Raw genomic sequence first — 22,817 nt, 5'->3', positions numbered from 1 at the left:
AGCTTAAGATCTAGTGTTACAATAGACACTATGCAAAGGATGAATACTAGAATGAAGAAGAAAGCTTCAATTGTAAGATGAAGAAACATCATATGTAATTTGTGTGGAAATATGTTTTAAACGACTTCATTCCTGAAAAGCCACTAGAGGACACACACTGAAGAAAACCTATATAATCGTGATATTTGTAACACAGCTTTCTCACAGTCACTATTTCTGAACACCCACAAGCAAGTAAAGCAATCCAACCAAAAGAAATATGATTGTAACATATGTGGGAAAAGATTTGCAATAAATATATATGTTAGTGACAATAAGTGAAATTAGCCATTTAAAGCTTGAATCCTAGACAATAAGCTAAGCCTAGGCATTAAGTTATTGCCTGATTTTTTAGTCATTGAGCTTATTTCCTGAGATCTGATGATGATTATTCATCGTGTTGCTAAACATAGTTTTATAAACTACAAACAATATTATTTCACAGATATCAGAAAGTCACAAATTGATAGGAATAAAATCACAAATAATAAGTTTACAATTGTTAGAAGATGTAACTTTGAATAGAAATTTCGAAGATCCCAAAAAGTCCCAGATCTGTCAGATAAAAGTATCAGTATCAGATTTGTAAAAATCAATAGAAGGCATGTGCAACAATCTGACAAAGGCTTGAATTTGTATTGCTCAACTTAATTTTAGTGATCTGTGTAGAATGCAATTAAATGGTACGAAAAGACTAGATACAAGACTGATAAAACCTGAAGTTATAAGAATATCTCTTGAGATTATAGCACAAAGACTTCAATATCTTGCCAAAGCAAAATATATCAATACAGAAAATAACCTTTTTCAAATATATTTTAATACCACAATTCATTAACCATATGTTAATAGTTACAACACAAATTTATAAGACTTAATTCATTAAACCTAAATGTTAAAAAAAATATATAAGACAGTCATTGTAGTTATTGGACTTAGAATTGTTAATATTTTGTACCTTCATTTTGATATATATTATAAACTTATACATAGCATCTGGTAGGTTGATATTACCAACAATTTCATCTAAAGAAATTTCAAACTATTTTTAAGACTATATAAAAAAATTAGTCATGCATGCCTCCTGGAAATATATTGTTTTCAAAAGCATGGTATTTTTGTTTATTTTTTCTTAGCATGCAACAATACATAATTTGTCAATATTTTTTTGATAATCAAGGCAGATCAAAATAATTAAGAGGCACAAGAAACCAAATGAAAATTAAATCCATCTGACTGCTTAGAAGGAGTTGTGCTTACAAGAAAATGGACAAACAGACAGATGGACAGGGTGATTCCTATATTCCCCTCTAATACTTTGTTTGTGATGGGTATAATAAGATTAATGTTAAAGTCATATCAAATATATATATAGCAGATATTTCATTAAAACCTTGAGTCATTTTGAAAGCCAAAGGATCCAAAACTAAACTTTTATATGATTTCAACAACATCTGAATTCTCAGGGCATTTTGTGTGAAACTGAAAGACTTACAACATAAATTCAATGATTAGTTTACCTACTTACAAAATTTTGATATTTTAAATAAGATGAAAAATGTCATTGACAGTAAAATCTGATCTGACTTATTTAACAATCTGTATTAATACATTGAGTTTTGATTTATACATTAACCATTATTATTCTACAATTCATAAAAAAGTTGGATATAAGGATTGACTACTAGTAAATCAGAGGCGTCCTTCATACCTACTTACAAAATTTTGATATTTAAATAAGATGGCAATCGCCATTGACTTTAAAATATAATATGACCCATTTACATTTTTACAATTAATATTGAAACATTGAGTTTTGATTTTATACATTTACAATTATTTTTTTCTACAATCCATAAGAAAGATAGATATAAGGATTAACTAAATTTTTTTACATTATTTGTTCATTAAGATGTTGAGGAACCAAAGTCCAAGAAAAGGAGGAGAGCACCAGATAACAGCTGTATTAGAAAAGCTGATTAAATAGAACTGAAGATGACGAAGAAGAACTTACTAAGGTAATAAAATTAAAACAATGATCACAAAAAAATGTCTACTTTAAAAAATTGACCAAACACCATGTACATAAAATTACTGTATATGTTATAACATAAATTTGTCATTTGTTTGTTTATTTTGATCAAAACCGGTTTGAAACAAATCAAAAGTAAATTTTGAGATCTGACTAAATACCCATATAAGGAATTGTCTAAAATAAAAGTATGAAAATTACAAAGTCATTTAAAGACAAGCATTTCTCTATCATACACCAAAATGACAGAAACCAGCAGTGTTTGGCGTAAGTCCTGAACCAGAAAAATTGAAAATAAAACAGACAATCATATGAATTGCTGCAAAATACTGTACACAAGTGTGGAAGCCTAGATCATCTTGAGATAATAAAACCAAAATCAAACAGAAATATATTTTACATTCCGTGATTAATTCAGTTTCATTGATATATAATCTATATTTTTATTTAACATATGTTTGTAACTTCCCTTGTAAATACAAGTTATTGAAGTCACAAAATATAAGTTTAACAAGGTTAATTTTTTAGTCATTAGCATATAGCACTTAGCTATTATCCAGTGTTGTCAGTGAGAGAAACTCACGATACACACATTCATTTACGTTAAGTTTAAATTATTAACAATTGAGCAAATACTTCAGTTTTAGTCAGGAAACTATATTTGTGGCCGATAATGTTAAACAGCAGCAAGACCGCCAAAATTTATGGTCATATAAAAATAGGGTTTCAAATTTTTTGTATGTACTATTTTAACAATAATCCTTAAAGCTAATTAAAACAAAACTTGCATTTTACGCCAACATTTAAGCGTCAATTATAGTACCTTTAAACAAAATTTTATATAAGCTGTGGTAAACCTTTAATCATATATATTATAAGCTATGGTAAAGCAGTAAAATACTTAGCATTTTCGGAGACTCTTCAGCTGCAGGGCTTTACAATGGTGAAATATTGACTAAAATATCTGCTGCAGGTCACAACTAAACTGCAATGAAAAAAAGTTGATGAATTATGAATCATTAAAAATATGATTTTGACTTAAACAAAATTATTACTCTAGTACAGGAGCCTGTAATTCAGTGGCTGTCTTTTGTTTATGTATTACATATCTGTTTTCTTGTCACTTTCTGTACATTAATTAGGCAGTTAGTTTTATTGTTTGAATTGTTTTACATTGTCATGTCTTGGCCTTTTATAGCTGGCTAGGCAGTGTGGGATTTGCTCATTGGTAAAGGCTGTACAGTGTTAATTTATGTGCCAATTGGTCTGCTGTGGAGCCTTGTCTCATTGGCAATCATACCACATCTTTGGTGTATAAGATCTTCAGAAAAAATGAAACATTTATTTTTCATTACAAGTTTTATTTATTACCTTAAGTAGTTGTTACTTATCATATGGCACAAACATCATTTCTAAAAGTCAATTCTTGTTGGCTTCAGCTGAAATTTAAAATGTAGATATCATTAAAAAAGCTCCAATTATCTCCCTTTGGTGCAAAAATGCCAAAATTGAATTATCTTTTTTAACTCATAGCTGACCTTTATTTTTTATTGTTTGTTTTCGAATATGCTGAACATAAACTTTTGATTTTAAAATTTAAGAGATTTCTGTAATTTACTTCTTTTTTTTATTTCGATATTACCACTATTTCTCCTATTAGTTCAACAGAAAAAAAGGACATTTACAAAAATGTATGCTTCTTTCGAAGGGAGATTGTGAGTGTAAATGAATGGTGACCCCATTTTTTTTATTTCATTTGTCTAATATGAGGCAGGCATAACCTGTAAATGGGGACGAAGTCTGTATGCATTATTTTTTGTAACTTTAATATTTGTTAAAATAATAAAACGGAAATACCGTAACGTTTCCGATTTTGGTTCTGTTGTTAGGGATTTTAGTTGTGACGTTATTTAAATTATGACGTCATATGCAATGTAAACAAAGAAACGTTTTTCATCAGGTAACGTTTTTTCATATCAAAGAATTATTTAAAAAAATGAAAATTGGTATTGCATTCCCTCCTTTTTATACTAGACTGATAAATATATATTTTACTCAAAGATTCATAACGAGACAGGAAAAAGGAAGTATATTGTAGATTTCTGCGCCGGTCCGGGATTTCAAAACATGACATAAAAAAAAGTTAACGATTTTGAGTTCATTAGTACAATGAAAAATTCTACCTTAAGCGGGGACTTCGTCCCCATATTAAGTATAAGACAAAGTTCATTTTAAAGAAAAATATATCCAAATCCTATATTAGATAAACAAAAATAGATTTAGACCCATGAGCCCCCTTAATAGCTCAGAAACCACAAAACCTAGGAAAAATCTGATTAATTAAGAACGTTAAATAAACAGCTGCCCCGTAAGCATATGATACATCTGTCTCATTTTCAAAGAATAACGTTTGATTACTTCTCAATGTCAATTGATGAAAATCAAAAAGGAGCGTTAATCAATAGAATAATCAATTCAACCAAGTTTAATGAGAACTGCTTAAGGCATTTTTGAGAAATTGTTCTAAACTGGAAAATAACCCTTTTTTAATTGAATAAAACCCCACAACTCGGATACTTTAAATTAAAACTGTCTGTTGGTTGAGAAATCAGTAGTCTGATTAAATACACACCTGTTTTTCTGTTGGTGGAGGGATGATGATGCTGATTAATAACACACCAGGTTGTTTGTTGGTTGATAGATGAAAAGCTGTTTCAGTACAAACCATGATATCTGTTGATCACGAGATATGGAGGTCTGTATCAGTACACACCAGGCTATCTGTAAATGGAGCGATGAGGATGCTGATTCCGTACAGACCAGGCTGGCTGTTAGTTTTTAGATTAAAAGACTGTTCCAGTTTAGACCAGGCTGTCTGTTGGTGGAGAGATGTGTAGGCTTATTAAGTCGATACTAGATTGTCTGTTGGCTGAGAGATGATGATGCTGATGAAATTTAAACATGGTTATCTGTCATGGAGAGATGAGGAGGCTGATTCAGTTCACACAAGTATGTCTAATAATGAGATGTGCTAATGTTGATTCAAATCACACCATGCTGTCAGTAGTTGGAGATATGATGATGCTAGTTCAGTACACATAAGGCTGTTTTTAGCTTAAGAGATCATGATGTTGATTCAGTACCCACCAGGCTGGTAATTCAGTATGTGCCAGACTGTTTGTTCGTAAAGAGATGATGATATTAATTCAGTATGTACCAGATTGTTTGTTGGTTGAGAGATGAAGATGCTGAATTTATATATACCAGACTGTTTGTTGGTTGAGACATGAGGATTGTCATTTAGTACATCCCAGACTGTTTGTTGGTATAGAAGATAATGCTAATGGAATATATGCCAGACTGTTTGTTGGTTAAGAGATAATGTTCCTTGTTTAGTTTATGCCAGACTGTTTGTTGGTTGAAAGATGATGATGCTAATTAGGTATATGCCAGACTGTTTGTTGGTTGAAAGATGATGATGCTAATTAGGTATATGCCTGACTGTTTGTTGGTTAAAAGATGATGATGCTTATTCAGTATATGTCAGACTGTTTGTTGGTTGAAAGATGATACTAATTCAGTATATGCCAGACTGTTTGTTGGTTGAGAGATGATTTTGCTATTTCAGTATATGCCAGACTGTTTGTTGGAAGAGAGATGATGAGGCTTTTTCAATATATGCCAGACTGCTAGTTGGTTTAGAGATGAAGATGCTAATTCAGTACACACTATGCTGTTTGTTAGTTGAGAGATGATGATGCTAATTCAGTATATGCCAGACTATTGTATGTTAAGAGAAATGGTGCTAATTCAGTATAAGCCAGGCTGTTTGTTGGTAGAGAGATGATTATGCTAATTCAGTATATGCCAGAGTGTTTGTTGGTTGACAGATGATGATGCTAAATTCGGTATAAGCCAGACTTCTCGTTGGTTGAAAGAGTATGATGCTTATTCAGTATATATGCAAGACTGTTGTTGGTTGAAAGATGATGATGCTAATTAGGTATATGCCAGACTGTTTGTTGGTTGAAAGATGATGCTTATTCAATATATGCCAGACGGTCTGTTGGTTGAGAGATGATGATGCTTATTCAGTATATACCAGACTGTTTGTTGGTTGAAAGATGATGCTGTTTCTTCAGGTTATGCCAGACTGTTAGTTGAAGGATGATAATGCTAATTCAATATATGCCAAACGTTTTATTTGTTGAAACATGATGATGGTTATTCAGTATATGACTGACTGTTGGTGGAGAGATGATGATGCTTATTCAGTATATGCTAGACTGGTGACTTGTTGAGACATCAGGATGGTAATTCGGTATATGCCAGACTGTTTGTTGGTAAAGAGATGATGATACTAATTCAGTAAGTACCAGAATGTTTGTTGGTTAAGAGATGAAGATGCTGAATTTATATATACCTGACTGTTTGTTGGTTGAGACATGAGGATTGTCATTTAGTACATCCCAGACTGTTTGTTGGTATAGAAGATAATGATAATGGAATATATGCCAGACTGTTTGTTGGTTAAGAGATAATGTTCCTTGTTTAGTTTATGCCAAACTGTTTGTTGGTTGAAAGATGATGATGCTAATTAGGTATATGCCAGACTGTTTGTTGGTTGAAAGATGATGATGCTTATTCAGTATATGCCAGAGTGTTTGTTGGTTGAAAGATGATACTAATTCAGTATATGCCATACTGTTTGTTGGTTGAGAGATGATTTTACTATTTCAGTATATGCCATACTGTTTGTTGGTTGAGAGATGATTTAGCTTATTCAGTATATGCCAGACTGTTTGTTGGTAGAGAGATGATGAGGCTTGTTCAATATATGCCAGACTGCTAGTTGGTTTAGAGACGAAGATGCTAATTCTGTACACACTATGCTGTTTGTTAGTTGAGAGATGATGATGCTAATTCAGTATATGCCAGACTATTGTATGTTGAGAGAAAATGATGCTAATTCAGTATAAGCCAGGCTGTTTGTTGGTAGAGAGATGATTATGCTAATTCAGTATATGCCAGAGTGTTTGTTGGTTGACAGATGATAATGCTAATTCGGTATAAGCCAGACTTCTCGTTGGTTGAAAGAGTATGATGCTTATTCAGTATATATGGAAGACTGTCTGTTGGTTGAGAGATGAAATTGTTATTCAGTATAAGCCAGACTGTTGTTGGTAGAAAGATGATGATGCTGAATAAAAATATGCCAGACGGTCTGTTGGTTGAGAGATGATGATGCTTATTCAGTATATACCAGACTGTTTGTTGGTTGAAAGATGATGCTGTTTCTTCAGTTTATGCCAGACTGTTGGTTGAAGGATGATGATGCTAATTCAGTATATGCCAAATGTTTTATTTGTTGAAACATGATGATGGTTATTCAGTATATGACTGTTTGTTGGTTGAGACATGAGGATTGTCATTTAGTACATCTCAGACTGTTTGTTGGTATAGAAGATAATGTTAATGGAATATATGCCAGACTGTTACTTGGTTAAGAGATAATGTTCCTTATTCAATTTATGCCAGACTGTTTGTTGGTTGAAAGATAATGATGCTTATTCAGTATATGCCATACTGGTTGTTGGTTGAAAGATAATGGTGCTAATTCAGTATATGCTAGACTGTTTGGTGCCTGAGAGTTGAGAATGGTATTTCAGTAGAAGCCAGATTGTCTGTTTGTAGAGAGATGATTATGCTAATTCAGTATATGCCAGACTGTTTGTTTGTAGGATTATGACGATGCTAGTTCAATATATGCCAGACTGCTAGTTGGTTTAAAGATGAGGATGCTAATTCAGTACATACTATGCTGTTTGTTGGTTGAGAGATGATGATGCTAATTCAGTATATGCCAGACTGTTGTTTGTTGAGAGATGATCATGCTAATTCAGTATATGCAGACTGTTGTTTGTTGAGAGATGATGATGCTAATTTAGTATATGCCAGACTGTTGTTTGTTGAGAGATGATGATGGTAATTCAGAATATGCCAGAGTTTTTGTTGGTTGAGAGATGCTGATGCTTATTCAGTATATTCCAGACTGTTGTTTGTTGAGAGATAATGATGATAATTCAGTATATGCTAGTCTGTTGGTTGGTAGAGAGATGATGATTATAATTCAGGATATGCCATACTGTTTGTTCCTTGATATATGATGATGCTTATTCAGGATATGCTAGACTGTTGGTTGGTTGAGAGATGACGATGGTAATTCAGGATATGCCATACTGTTTGTTCCTTAATATATGATGATGCTTATTCAGTATATTCTGAACTGTTTGTTGGTAGAGAGATGGTGATGCTGATTCAGTTAATGCCAGACTGTTGGTTTAGAGATGAGGATTGTAGTGCAGTACAACTAGGATGTTCGTTGGTTGAGAGATGATATTCCTTATTCAGTATATGCCAGACTGTTTGTTGGTAGAGAGATTACGATGCTCATTCAGTATATATGCCAGACTGTTTGCTGGTAGAAAGATGATTATGCTAGTTCAATATATGCCAGACGTTTGTTGGCTGAGATATGATGATGCTTATTCAGAATATGCCAGACAGTTTGTTGGTTGAGAGATGATGATGCTAATTCAATATACGCCAGACTGTTTGTTGGTAGAGAGATGGTTATTCAGTACACACTAGGCTCATGATTGGGTGAAAGAAGATGATGCTTATTCAGTGTATGCCAGACTGTTTGTTGGTAAAGAGGTGATGATACTTATTCAATATATGCCAGACTGTTTGTTGGTTATGAGATGAGGATAATAATTCAGTATAAGGTTGGTTGAGAGATGTTGTGCCAATTCAGTTTACAGAAGACTGTCTGTTGAAGGGGATATGATGATGCTGATTCAATTTACATAAGACTGGCTGTTGGTGGAGAGATGATGATGCCGATTCAGTTTACATAAGACTGACTGTTGGTGGAGAGATGTTGATGCTGATTCAGTTTACATAAGACTGGCTGTTGGTGGAGAGATGATGATGCCGATTCAGTTTACATAAGACTGACTGTTGGTGGAGAGATGATGATGCCGATTCAGTTTACATAAGACTGGCTGTTGGTGGAGAGATGTTGATGCTGATTCAGTTTACATAAGACTGGATGTTAGTAGAAATATGTTGATGCCGATTCAGTTAACATAAGACTGGCTGTTGGTGGATAGATGATGATGCCGATTCAGTTTACATAAGACTGGCTGTTGGTGGATAGATGAGAATGCCGATTCAGTTTACATAAGACTGGCTGTTGGTGGAGAGATGATGATGCCGATTCAGTTTACATAAGACTGGCTGTTGGTGGAGAAATGATGATGCTGATTCAGTTTACATAAGACTGGCTGTTGGTTGAGAGATGTTGATGATGATTCAGTTTACATAAGACTGGCTGTTGGTGGATAGATGAGAATGCCGATTCAGTTTACATAAGACTGGCTGTTGGTGGAGAGATGATGATGCCGATTCAGTTTACATAAGACTGGCTGTTGGTGGAGAGATGATGATGCTGATTCAGTTTACATAAGACTGGCTGTTGGTGGAGAGATGTTGATGATGATTCAGTTTACATAAGACTGGCTGTTGGTGGATAGATGAGAATGCCGATTCAGTTAACATTAGACTGGCTGTTGGTGGAGAGATGTTGATGATGATTCAGTTTACATAAGACTGGCTGTTGGTGGATAGATGTTGATGTCGATTCAGTTTACATAAGACTGGCTGTTGGTAGAGAGATGATGATGCTGATTCAGTTTACATATGGCTGGCTGTTGGTGGAGAGATGATGATGCCGATTCAGTTAACATGAGACTGGCTGTTGGTGGAGAGATGATGATGCCGATTCAGTTAACATAAGACTTGCTGTTGGTTGACAGATGATGATGCCGATTCAGTTTACATAAGACTGGTTGTTGGTGGAAATATGATGATGCAGATTCAGTTTACATAAGAGTGGCTGTTGGTGAATAGATGAGGATGCCCATTCAGTTTACATAAGACTGGCTGTTGGTGAATAGATGATGATGCCGATTCAGTTTACATAAGACTGGCTGTTGGTGGATAGATGATGATGCTGATTCAGTTTACATAAGACTGGCTGTTGGTGGAGAGATGTTGATGCTGATTCAGTTAACATAAGACTGACTGTTGGTGGAGAGACGTGATGCTGATTCAGTTTACATAAGACTGACTGTTGGTGGAGAGATGTTGATGATGATTCAGTTTACATAAGACTGGCTGTTGGTGAGGAGATGAGAAAGCTGATTCAGTTAACATGAGACTGACTGTTGGTGGAGAGATGTTGATGTCGATTCAGTTTACATGAGACTGGCTGTTGGTGGAGAGATGTTGATGTCGATTCAGTTTACATGAGACTGGCTGTTGGTAGAGAGATGATGATGCTGATTCAGTTTACATAAGACTGACTGTTGGTGGAGAGATGATGATGCTGATTCAGTTTACATGAGACTGACTGTTGGTAGAGAGATGATGATGCTGATTCAGTTTACATTAGACTGGCTGTTGGTGGAGAGATGTTGATGCCAATTCAGTTTACATAAGACCGACTGTTGGTAGAGAGATGTTGATGTCGATTCAGTTTACATAAGACTGACTGTTGGTAGAGAGATGATGATGCTGATTCAGTTTACATGAGACTGGCTGTTGGTAGAGAGATGTTGATGCCGATTCAGTTTACATAAGACTGGCTGTTGGTGGAGAGATGTTGATGTCCATTCAGTTTACATAAGACTGACTGTTGGTGGAGAGATGATGATGCTGATTCAGTTTACATGAAACTGGCTGTTGTTCGAGAGATGTTGATGATGATTCAGTTTACATAAGACTGGCTATTGGTGGATAGATGTTGATGTCGATTCAGTTTACATGAGACTGACTGTTGGTAGAGAGATGAGGATGCTGTTTCAGTTTACATAAGACTGACTGTTGGTAGAGAGATGTTGATGCCGATTCAGTTGACATAAGACTGGCTGTTGGTGGATAGATGATGATGCTGATTCAGTTTACATAAGACTGGCTGTTGGTGGAGAGATGATGATGCCGATTCAGTTTACATAAGACTGGCTGTTGGTGGAGAGATGTTGATGCTGATTCAGTTTACATAAGACTGGCTGTTGGTGGAGAGATGTTGATGCTGATTCAGTTTACATAAGACTGACTGTTGGTGGAGAGATGTTGATGATGATTCAGTTTACATAAGACTGGCTGTTGGTGGATAGATGATGATGATGATTCAGTTTACATAAGACTGGCTGTTGGTGAGGAGATGATAATGCTGATTCAGTTTACATAAGACTGGCTGTTGGTGGAGAGATGATGATGCTGATTTAGTTTACATAAGACTGGCTGTTGGTGAGGAGATGAGAATGCCGATTCAGTTAACATAAGACTGGCTGTTGGTGGATAGATGATGATGCTGATTCAGTTTACATAAGACTGGCTGTTGGTTGATAGATGATGATGCCGATTCAGTTTCCATAAGACTGACTGTTGGTGGAGAGATGTTGATGATGATTCAGTTTACATAAGACTGGCTGTTGGTGGAGAGATGTTGATGCCGATTCAGTTTCCATAAGACTGACTGTTGGTGGAGAGATGTTGATGATGATTCAGTTTACATAAGACTGGCTGTTGGTGAGGAGAGGAGAATGCTGATTCAGTTTACATAAGACTGGCTGTTGGAGGAGAGATGTTAATGCCGATTCAGTTTACATAAGACTGGCTGTTGGTGGAGAGATGTTGATGATGATTCAGTTTACATAAGACTGGCTGTTGTTGGAGAGATGTTGATGTCGATTCAGTTTACATAAGACTGGCTGTTGGTGGAGAGATGATGATTCAGTTTACATAAGACTGGCTGTTGGTGGAGAGATGTTGATGCCGATTCAGTTTACAAAAGACTGGCTGTTGGTTGAGAGATGAGGATGCTGTTTCAGTTTACATAAGACTGGCTGTTGGAGGAGAGATGTTGATGCCGATTCAGTTTACATAAGACTGGCTTTTGGTGGAGAGATGTTGATGCCGATTCAGTTTACATAAGACTGGCTGTTGGTGGAGAGATGAGGATGCTGTTTCAGTTTACATAAGACTGGCTGTTGGTGGAGAGATGTTGATGCTGTTTCAGTTAACATAAGACTAGCTGTTGGTGGAGAGATGTTGATGTCGATTCAGTTTACATAAGACTGGCTGTTGGTGGAGAGATGATGATTCAGTTTACATAAGACTGGCTGTTGGTGGAGAGATGTTGATGCCGATTCAGTTTACATAAGACTGGCTGTTGGTGGAGAGATGAGGATGCTGTTTCAGTTTACATAAGACTGGCTGTTGGTGGAGAGATGTTGATGCCGATTCAGTTTACATAAGACTGGCTTTTGGTGGAGAGATGATGATGCCGATTCAGTTTACATAAGACTGGCTGTTGGTGGAGAGATGTTGATGCCGATTCAGTTTACATAAGACTGGCTGTTGGTGGAGAGATGAGGATGCTGTTTCAGTTTACATAAGACTGGCTGTTGGTGGAGAGATGTTGATGCTGTTTCAGTTAACATAAGACTAGCTGTTGGTGGAGAGATGTTGATGCCGATTCAGTTAACATAAGACTGGCTGTTGGTGGAGAGATGAGAATGCCGATTCAGTTAACATAAGACTGACTGTTGGTAGATAGATGATGATGCCGATTCAGTTTACATAAGACTAGCTGTTGGTGGAGAGATGTTGATGCCGATTCAGTTTACATAAGACTGGCTGTTGGTGGAGAGATGATGAAGCAGATTAAGTTTACATGATACTGGCTGTTGGTGGAGAGATGAGGATGATTACAGATTAAGAGGCCTATTACAAGTCAATTTATTATACGGAATGCATGATATTCAGAATGCTCACATACTTTGGAGGGTTTTCTTAAGTTTCTTTGAAATTTTTTCTCTGTAAACTTTTCTATCATTGAAGATTTTTGTCTTGATGGCTGTTATTCTTTTTTTAATTTCAATATCTTGAAGGATTGGATGCTTCTGAAGAAACTCTCTTACATCTTTTGATCCTGAAAAAAACAACAATCTTGTTCATTGGCATAGTTATTCATTAAGCATACAGAAAAAAAAAATTGTTGGAATTTATTTTACAGAGTTACCCATAATGTGCATTTGATAAGGCAGTGTCTATTGAAATGTGGCTGACTTTTATATTTGATGTTATATTTGTTTACTTTTTTCTCCTTTTTGCTTTATTTTTATTTTTTCATTCTTTGGGCTACTTTTACAATCTCTTAGTGTTGTAATTTAGTTCTAAGGTATCCATGCCTTTCCCCTGTAGAAAAAAAAGTTGAGGGCCAGTTGATGGCCATGTGGTGGACAGTTGAGGGTTAGCTGTTATAGGTTGCATCTCTGTAAATATTGACACTGCAATTTCCCATAGGAACTCCTTTTACGGCTAAAACTGTACTACTTTTACTATGAAGTTTTGTTTATCCTAGAATTGAAAGTTAATATTCACCAAAATTTTTTTCAAAGGTGAAGATATAGAGCTGTGCGGCATATTTTCATCTTTTCTTTGCCCTGAACTTTTCAGAGTTTTAACTAACACTGATTTTCTTAACTACCCCCACCTCAAATGAAAGGTTACAACAGATTTTAATGTAAACAATATGCACATGTTTATTTACTGCTAACATTCCCAAGTTATGTCTCTGTGAGGTGGATCACAGAGAACACAACTGGGAACCAGTATGTAAGCAAAATTAATTTTCTACAAGTATTCAAGATCTCCCCAAAAGAGGCATGTTTTGAATCCAGGTAGCCCTCAACTGGCCCTCAACTATTTGCTCAACTGATAGCCAGCTAGCCCTCAACTCTTAGTTCAACTGGGGTCAGCAGGCCTCTACGATACCCTTTTTTCAACTTGTCCTGTAGGACAAGTACATACCAAAATTTACTTGTCCCAATGATATTGTTACTTGTCCAAAAAATTTCTATTAAAAAATAACCTTTTTACATTTTTAGTTGATAAAAGGAACAAAACGAATTTAAACAATAGACAGGATTTGATGTATTTCTTTTGATTTGAAATACTTTTCAAAAATACGAGTCAAGTACAACTAAATCTAGTCATGTCACGGGACTAAGGTTCTAGTTTTTCATCAATGTCAGTCTCATCAGACTCTAAAAGAGAGGCACCATCTGATAGGCCTGTACACTCATTGGATTTGTATCCTGCTTTTTTTTTTAAGTTGAAAAAAGTTTATTGAAATGCAATCAATAAAAAGAAGATAAGGTCTGATTGCCAATGAGACAACTCTCTGCAAGAGACCAAATGACACAGAAAACTATAGGTCACCAAATTGTCAGTATTGGTTTTTTTTCTACTTATGATCAAATATGAGTTTGTGAATTTAATGGTAAATTAAAAAAAATATTTTTGTGAAAAAATTACTGGTATGGTATTTCTTATAAGGAACAGAATAATGTAGCAAAATGAGGTACTGATTTGTCTTGATCCCAAAATATCTCCTGCCTTGCCAAACTGTCTATCAATCATGTCTACTAAATATGTTTTCTCAGTGCCAAACTGTCTATTAAAACTTGAGGTGACGAACTGTCCTGTTAAGTTACCTGATCTACAAAACGCATCATTGATTCGGATCAGTAAATACCTTTCACCTGTTAAAAAGTATCTGACAAAGAACCAGTTGAAAATAATCAATTGCAAGTAAACATGTTGAAGAAAAACGTTTTGCATTTAAATAAACAGAATGCAGAAACATGTCAAATTAATATTTGTTTTCATGTTTTTTGTTTATAATAACTTTGTTCTTCAAAGTTGGATTACATTTATTTTCTGCTGAATAATTGTGCTTGTCCCGAAGGACAAGCTTGATACAGCTTTTACTTGTCCGACTTTTTTCACCTCTGGTACCGGGCAATCGGACAAGCGTTATTGTCGAGGCCTGGTCCAGTTGAGCAATGCAGTTGGCTTAGTGATCATTTTTCTGTATAGGTTTTGTATTTGATAATCGATAATGCAAAAGTTTACCTGGCAATGACCCTTTGTTGTCCAAGCTAGATGTATCTGTAATGTATCTCTTAAAATAAACATCCACTACTTTGGTATTCTCTTCAGTCCATAACTTATATTTTCTTTTTGTTCCTATTAAATATTCAATTACAAAGCTACTTGTTTAATAATTGTAATCACTCATAAATCAAGTTACCTAAAATCTCCATAGATTTTGGGTTTGAAATAAATAACAATTTGGACATCAACCTTTTAATTTCCATGAATATAAATTCTGAAAACCTGCAAAATATTTATTCTAATTTATAATTAAATGTTGATGTTCAAATTCTAATGTATATCCATATCGTTCATCAGCTGCATAGACAAATTCCAATACAATATTAATTATCACTACAGTAGTCCCTCTATGAAACAGCCCCACCCTTGAACGGCCACCTCCCTTATTGGTCCACGTTAGGCTTACAATTCTGCAATTATATGCAGAAGTACCTCCCATGTATATCCAATTCCTTTATCTGGCCAGTGGCTAGGTGTTTTCATGCTAGATTTGAAAAAATTAGGCCAGCTAATGTTCTCATGTAAAACAGGCTTTGGTATTTTGTACAGGCACATAACATTGACAAGAAAGATACTTCCTATAGTTTGATAAAAAATTTGTGTATGATTGTAAATTCAACAGTTCAGGAAAACTTGCAACATCATTTGGTGTGGGGGAAATATAGATCAATGATATTGTAATATATAGAAAATCAGATGGGTCAGCTATTCAAAAATTGCATCAACAGAAAAATTGTAAAATTGCTATGAATAATGATGAAACCAATAGGAAAACTAACATGTTCATGGATATTTAATTTCATGGTTTTGCCAAAGTCTGCATTCACACTTATGGATTTTTTTTTATTTGTTGAACATTTGATTTTGTGGATTACCTGTACCCACCAAATTCACAATGATTTGTATCCAACAAATAATAATGCATCCACAGAAGTTCTAATTGAATAAATTTGACAGGAAAAATTTTAAAGTTTAAAACAGAGGGAAACTAGTCAAATTGTTAACATAATACTGTGGATTCATTATTATTCGTTAGATACCAATTTTCGTGGGTACAGGTGAACCACAAATTTCAATGTTCATATTATCATTAGGCTCTGTATACAAAGATTGGCAAAACCAAGAAATTAAATATCCACGAAATTGCAAGTTTTCAGCAATCCACAAAAATTGATACCAACGAAAATAAATGAATCCACAGTACGCGTTTTTGCCACAAAACAAATGTCAAGATCTTGCAAATCTACTGCACAATATTGTGCAATTGAAGATTTCTTCTTCTGAATCATTTGACAGGAATTTGGAATACACAGGGTCCATTTTACAAAGGGTATAATTTTAAGAAAGACTTTGAAGTGAAAAAAATAGGACTTTAGTTTTAGCTGAATGAAGAGGAAACCAGTTTATTCAGTGTCAGTTTACTAAGGTTTGACTGTTTGAGATAAAATTATTATTGCAGCTTTAGTGTCAATGTTATAGAAAGTTACCTTTTTCTGCCTCAGGTTCAGTTGGAACTTTCTGAAGTTTTGCAGCCTTGTTATCATCATATGTTGAACTTTTCCCTAAAAATAACAATAACTCAACTATATAGTATGATGCAATCTATAATACTCTTTCTCAGTCATAAGAACTTTCCATCATTACCGAACTGAACAAAGAAATAACACGATGGGTGTCGTATACGGTGCAGGAAATGCTTACCCTTCTAGAGCACCTGATTTCACTCCCAGTTTATAGTGGAGTTCATGCTGTTTCTTAATTATTATTTATAATTGTTGATGTAAATGTCCTTTGGTTTTGTGAGTCTTTGTTTACTCCTTGGTTTTGATTGTTATTGTCTTCCTTTCTTATCTATGTTTAAGAAATAAGCTCCGTCTTGAGGTTTTTCATATTACTGCTGAGGTCAAACTCTAAACAGTTGGAGCAAGATTGGACAAAATTTTCAAGCTTGAAATGGTGTGAATTTGGAATATGATCAATTTGTCAAATAGACCTCTGTAACATCAGTCTCTGATTTGACACTTTCCCTTTGTGTTCATTGTTTCTTTTTGCATTAGAATCCTTGTGTTATCTGAGTTGTGACACAAGAGATTAGTTTTGACAAGTAATAATTGATGTAAATAAGAGTATTGAGACTAAATCATTAGACAGGAATTTGGAATACACAGGGTCCAATTTACAAAGGGTATTTTAAGAAAGACTTTGAAGTAAAAAAAATAGGACTTTAGTTTTAGCTGAATGAACAGGAAACCAGTTTATTCAGGGTCAGTTTACTAAGGTTTGACTGTATGAGATAAAATTATTATTGCAGCTTTAGTGTCAAAGTTATAGAAAGTTACCTTTTTCTGCCTCAGGTTCAGTTGGAACTTTCTGAAGTTTTGCAGCCTTGTTATCATCATATGTTGAACTTTTCCCTAAAAATAACAATAACTCAACTATATAGTATGATGCAATCTATAATACTCTTTCTCAGTCATAAGAACTTTCCATCATTACCGAACTGAACAAAGAAATAACATGATGGGTGTCGTATACGGTGCAGGAAATGCTTACCCTTCTAGAGCACCTGATTTCACTCCCAGTTTATAGTGGAGTTCATGCTGTTTCTTAATTATTATTTATAATTGTTGATGTAAATGTCCTTTGGTTTTGTGAGTCTTTGTTTACTCCTTGGTTTTGATTGTTATTGTCTTCCTTTCTTAGGAAAGAGAACTTTATTTGAGTTACCATATAGCAATGATCTATTTTGTCCCTAGCAACTTATTCCAAATTCATTAGTGTTAATTAGTTTAACTTCCATTTAGAACATACATGTGTAAGTAAAACTTCAAAACACTTAACAAAACAACTGTTGAGCTGCATGGAAAGTTTGTATTTCTGATGTTCAACCTGACAGGATTTAAAAACATTGGCACCTGATGTTCAAGGGACTTGTTCTTTAAATAGGCCAATTAGATGTGCAACATTGAAAAGTAGCAAAATTGATTACAAGAACACAGCTTGACTCACTATCACATTATTTACCCATTCATTTAAAAAAAAATAATAACAAGTTATAAAAGACAGCCATTGTTCTAAGTTTAAACTTACTTTTGTTTGTTCTTCTCTCTACTTGCTCCTCTGTATCACCAGATATCATAGAATCATTTGAAGAACATGGTTCATCTTCACAATCTCTTATATCACTTACATCTGTTGTATTTAAAATCTAAACAGAAAACAAACTTAAGACTTGTTGACTATTTTATTAATTGTGACTGTTTATTTAACGCATCATGTAAATGTAGCGGAATTTGATGAGACTGTTATTAAAGTGAGAGGGTTAGCGCTATAGAACCAGGTTTAATCCACCATTTTCTAAATTTGAAAATGCCTGTACCAAGTCAGGAATATGACAGTTCTTGTCCATTCGTTTTTGATGCGTTTTCTTTTTTGATTTTGCCATGTGATTATGGACTTTCCAAATTGATTTTCCTCTGAGTTCAGTATTTTTGTGATTTTACTTTTTAAAGGATGTACATTGGCCTATAACGGTTTACTTTTATAAATTGTTATTTGGATGGGGATTTGTCTTATTGGCACTCACATCACATCTCCCAATATCTAAATACTCTCAAAACTTTCCTGTTTAAGATGTCTAAAATATTTTATGGAAGAACCTGCAAAATCTGTTATGAAAGTGTGTATGTATTCTGAAACATAGCAATTGCAGTAAAGCCTCCACCTTCAAGATTCATAGCATACAAGACATCCAAATATACTTAATACTTTTGAACTTGACATAAAATGTAAGAAAGAATGTTTAAACAACAGCTGTCAGAATGACAAGAAACCAGACTTTTTTTACATCTATTTGGGTCCCAGCATTTTTCAATATCACAAGGACCAAAATCCTGCACAGGAATAGTGACAATCATCAATACAAAACAGTTGTTTTACATTGTCTTATCAGGCCCTTTTATAGCTGACTATCAAGTATGGGGCTTTGCTCATTTTTGATAGCCGTATGGTGACCTATATTTGTTGATGTCTGTGTCATTTGGTCTCTTGTGGACAGTTGCCCCATTGGCACTCATACCACATCTTCATTTTTATATTGACCTCCATTTTATCATTACTAACAACATATTAAAATTTGAAAAGCTTTGCTTTGAAGGATTTATGAATAAATGCACAAATACAACTGGATATGCCATTTTTCAATCTTTCAAGAACCATAACTCATGAACAGTGAAAGTGAAAATCCTTCATATCAAGCATGACCTCCATTTTGTCATCTAATGAGTAAAAATATTTTAAAATTCTACAGGCTTTTTTAAAAGGTTCCTCAGTTTATGTATGATCAATCTTTTTTTCAAAATCACTATAAAACATTTATGTACCTTGTAAATATCAAGTACTGACAAAAATACAACATGTTTTATTAACTAGCTATAGGGTGATATTTACCATGTGGGATCTCTCAGATTCATCATCACTACAGTCTGAAAAAAACCACCAACAGTTTGATATCTAAATGTTCAGAATAACATATTGGAGATAAACACAAATAAATGGAGATTGTCATGTTGTGTCCATAAATGATGCCCCTGTTTAAAAATTATAAAGGGACATAGCTCAAGAACTTGAAAAGTGACACTACCCAAACATGTACTTGTTCTGTTTTTTTTGGCAAACAAGTATTGTAAATTGTGTATAGGTCTCATAATGTTTGGTAGGGACAAACTTAAGTAATAGAACAGAAACTAAAAATTATGCAATTTTTCCATTTTTAACCAGATTATGATTCAAATGATGCAACCAAATTTCATCTGTGTTTGTGGTAAAAAGTATTGTGTATAAGTTTTCTAATGTTTGGTTTAAGCAAACTCAAGTCAGAAAACAGAAACTAAAATTTTTGCTATTTTTCTATTTATAAAGGGCCATAACTGTGAACGGTAAAAGTGACACCACAAAAAGTCATACTTGATCTGTGTTTTGTGTAATAAACATTGTACATAACATTTGGTAGAGGCAAAGTTATGTTTAAAATTTTGTAATTTTTCCATTTATAAAGGGACAGAACTCTATAATGGTTAGAGTGACACTACCATCATTCAAACTTGATCTGTATTTTGTGATAATACACCTTGTGTACAAGTTACATAACATTTCATTGAGGCAAACTTAAGTTAGAGAACAGAAACAAATTTTGAGACATACGTAGGTACATTCAGACAAGGGTAAAATCGAATGTCCCCCTGCTATAGTTTGGGCATACAAATTACCAAGCAAAGTTAACATTTTTATGTCAACTTACAGGTATGGATTTTTAAAGAAAGTATTGACTCTTACACCTTCTGAAATGTTTAACCTTCCAAATCCCACTCACAAAATTCACATGCACGATTAACCACTCCATTGACTTATACACTACCCAAATGGAATTAACTGGAAAAAATTTATGCATGCATGATCATCCCAAAAAATGTGCACTACTAGGGTGACTACATAAATACAGATGTCATATCACGGAGATAATGCATATTCCAATTAAAAACAGGCCCATTTAAAAAAAATCACCAAAAGCACCAAAATTAAACGTCCTGAAGCTCCTGACATTGAAGTATACAAATTTTCAGTAGGTCCCACTATCCAGTTTGAGAGGACAAAAAAAAATTATGGATGTTTATATAGAAGATGACGCCAAATTAAAAGAAACTTGACCTATTGGATAGAAGGCGCTTAAAATAGATTTTTGCATGAAACATATTATTTTCATTCTTCATACCTGGAAGTAAGTCAAAAACTGATTCAGCTGCCAGCCAAGCATCATCTGTGAAGTATTCTTTTGCTGCATCTTGTAGCATCAGATCTTTCATGCAGCTTGCAGCTCTTATTTTTTCTGGTCTTTGTTCTACTTCATCTTCCTCTATCAATCCTTTTCCTGATATTGCCCTTACTGCAACATTATCATCCACCAGTTCATTCAAAAAGTCTGAAATCAAAAGTAATCAACATTTAAATATTTCTGTTATTCATTAACAACATAATATTTTTGATCTTATTGTCTATGGACAATGAATGAACCTGATATTGCAATCTGGCAATTACTACAAGCATTAATCATGTTAAGGACAGTCACAAAAACTATTATTTTATCATTCCTCAACCTAATCAGTTTGTAAAAACGGGTACATATTCAGTGGTTAAGATAAAAAATTCTGTTTAAACCACATTATTTATTAACGTATAAAGATTTACAACAATTGACTGTTTACATTTAAAGGTTCCTGATCTTTTTTTTTTGTGACTTCTGTTGATCATCTCATTAAGTATTATAATCACTTACAATGCATAATATAAATAACATAAACTACCAAATTTATTGCAACAGATGTGCATTTCAACAAATAATGTCTCTTCAGTGATGTTCAAGGCTGAAATATTTAAACCAAAACACTAATACAACTGATTTTGAATAATTTGAAGATCAACTCAACAGTTAATTATTTAGGTGGCATCTAGGCTTATGTACACAAATAAAACCGCTGTAAGCACTGTAGGCAGATAACCAAAAACCAAGGCAAACATTATTATGAAAACTGTGGTAATATTGCTTCAATTTATTTTCAAAGATTTAAAAGAACAAACATTAAACATTCATATATAATTGAACACTTATGCAAATAATTCATAGTTTATCAAGGTTTTCAAAAGCAACACATATATCAAGTATATTTTTTTCGCTGTCATGAGTCTGCAGTGGTACAAATTCGCAATGATTGCAGTTCTTCTAGTTTATAGTTAATGTTCATATAAGTTGACTGTTAGTATTTCAATTTGACTTTAGTACGAGCTTGTAAAAGTATGAATGGACTTGCTTTCCTGAAAAGAAAACTGAGTTTGTGTTCTACAGTACAAAAGGTATGAGACACAAATCAGACAAATGTTTACTACTACAGGGATCAAAGGTGAGGTCTGACTGACCAGTTCATAGTAAATGTAAATGACCCCCACCTTCACCCCAAGTCTATGATGTCTAAGTTTGGAATAAAATGACAGGTAATTATAACGAGATTATGTCCAAAGTACACGAATGCCCCACTTGCACTATCATTTGTATGTCATTCAGTCTTTTTTGAAATGAAAAACAGGAATGAATATGGTTTAGAAGTTGGTATTTCAATCTTTTACAAGTTCTCAAAACACACACAAGAGGGGGTGGGGTGATCCTAGGGACTATGCCTATATTTCAATTATTTTTTTATCTTGTCATATGAATTAATATGGTTTGGGGTGGGGATCTCAACTGTTATCAAGTTTTCAAACAGGAATGAGTGGGTGATCCTAGTGACTTTCCCTATATTTCAATTGATTTGTTATATTGTCCAATGCATGAATATATATGGTTATGGGATGGGGATCTCATCTGTTTCTAAGTTATCAAACAGGAGAGGGTAAGATGACCCTAAGAACTCTCCCTATATTTCATTTGATAAGTTCTCATACATGAATATATATGGTTTAATTTAAAGTTGGGGATCTTGACTGTTTCCAATAACTCCATCAGGAGGGGTGGGGTGACTGCATTGACTCCCCCTATATTTAATTTAATTTAGAGGTTGGGATCCCCACTGTTTCAAAGTTCTCAAACAGGAAGGATGGGGTGACC

The 22,817-nt window shown here is 34.2% G+C and overlaps 1 protein-coding gene and 1 long non-coding RNA gene across 3 annotated transcripts in view; both read right to left on the bottom strand.

Annotated features, from left to right (window-relative positions):
- Nucleotides 1–2,958: 2,958 nt before the first annotated feature.
- On the bottom strand, nt 2,959–5,688 carry LOC134723627 (uncharacterized). The gene is made up of 3 exons (XR_010108137.1): nt 4,704–5,688; nt 3,443–3,510; nt 2,959–3,056 (listed from the first exon to the last, which is right to left on the bottom strand). It is a non-coding gene; the product is annotated as an uncharacterized LOC134723627 (long non-coding RNA).
- Nucleotides 5,689–12,535: 6,847 nt separating this feature from the next.
- LOC134723539 (uncharacterized) overlaps nt 12,536–22,817 on the bottom strand; it is a 43,353-nt gene continuing 33,071 nt past the window's right edge. Inside the window, exons 17-23 of one of the 2 annotated variants that reach the window (XM_063587132.1) lie at nt 20,934–21,140; nt 19,613–19,647; nt 18,254–18,371; nt 17,503–17,577; nt 16,651–16,725; nt 15,122–15,235; nt 12,536–13,133 (exon numbers count right to left, since the gene is read on the bottom strand). In XM_063587132.1, the coding sequence (XP_063443202.1) occupies nt 12,973–13,133; nt 15,122–15,235; nt 16,651–16,725; nt 17,503–17,577; nt 18,254–18,371; nt 19,613–19,647; nt 20,934–21,140 (785 nt within the window). In that variant the 3' untranslated portion in view covers nt 12,536–12,972. The remainder of the gene's footprint in view (nt 13,134–15,121; nt 15,236–16,650; nt 16,726–17,502; nt 17,578–18,253; nt 18,372–19,612; nt 19,648–20,933; nt 21,141–22,817) is intronic. The other variant, XM_063587128.1, reaches the window with a different exon arrangement.

The sequence above is a fragment of the Mytilus trossulus genome, chromosome 1 (assembly GCF_036588685.1).
Source record: "Mytilus trossulus isolate FHL-02 chromosome 1, PNRI_Mtr1.1.1.hap1, whole genome shotgun sequence".
In the NCBI taxonomy this organism is placed as follows: domain Eukaryota; kingdom Metazoa; phylum Mollusca; class Bivalvia; order Mytilida; family Mytilidae; genus Mytilus; species Mytilus trossulus.
This window is presented reverse-complemented; position numbering and strand designations above follow the sequence as displayed.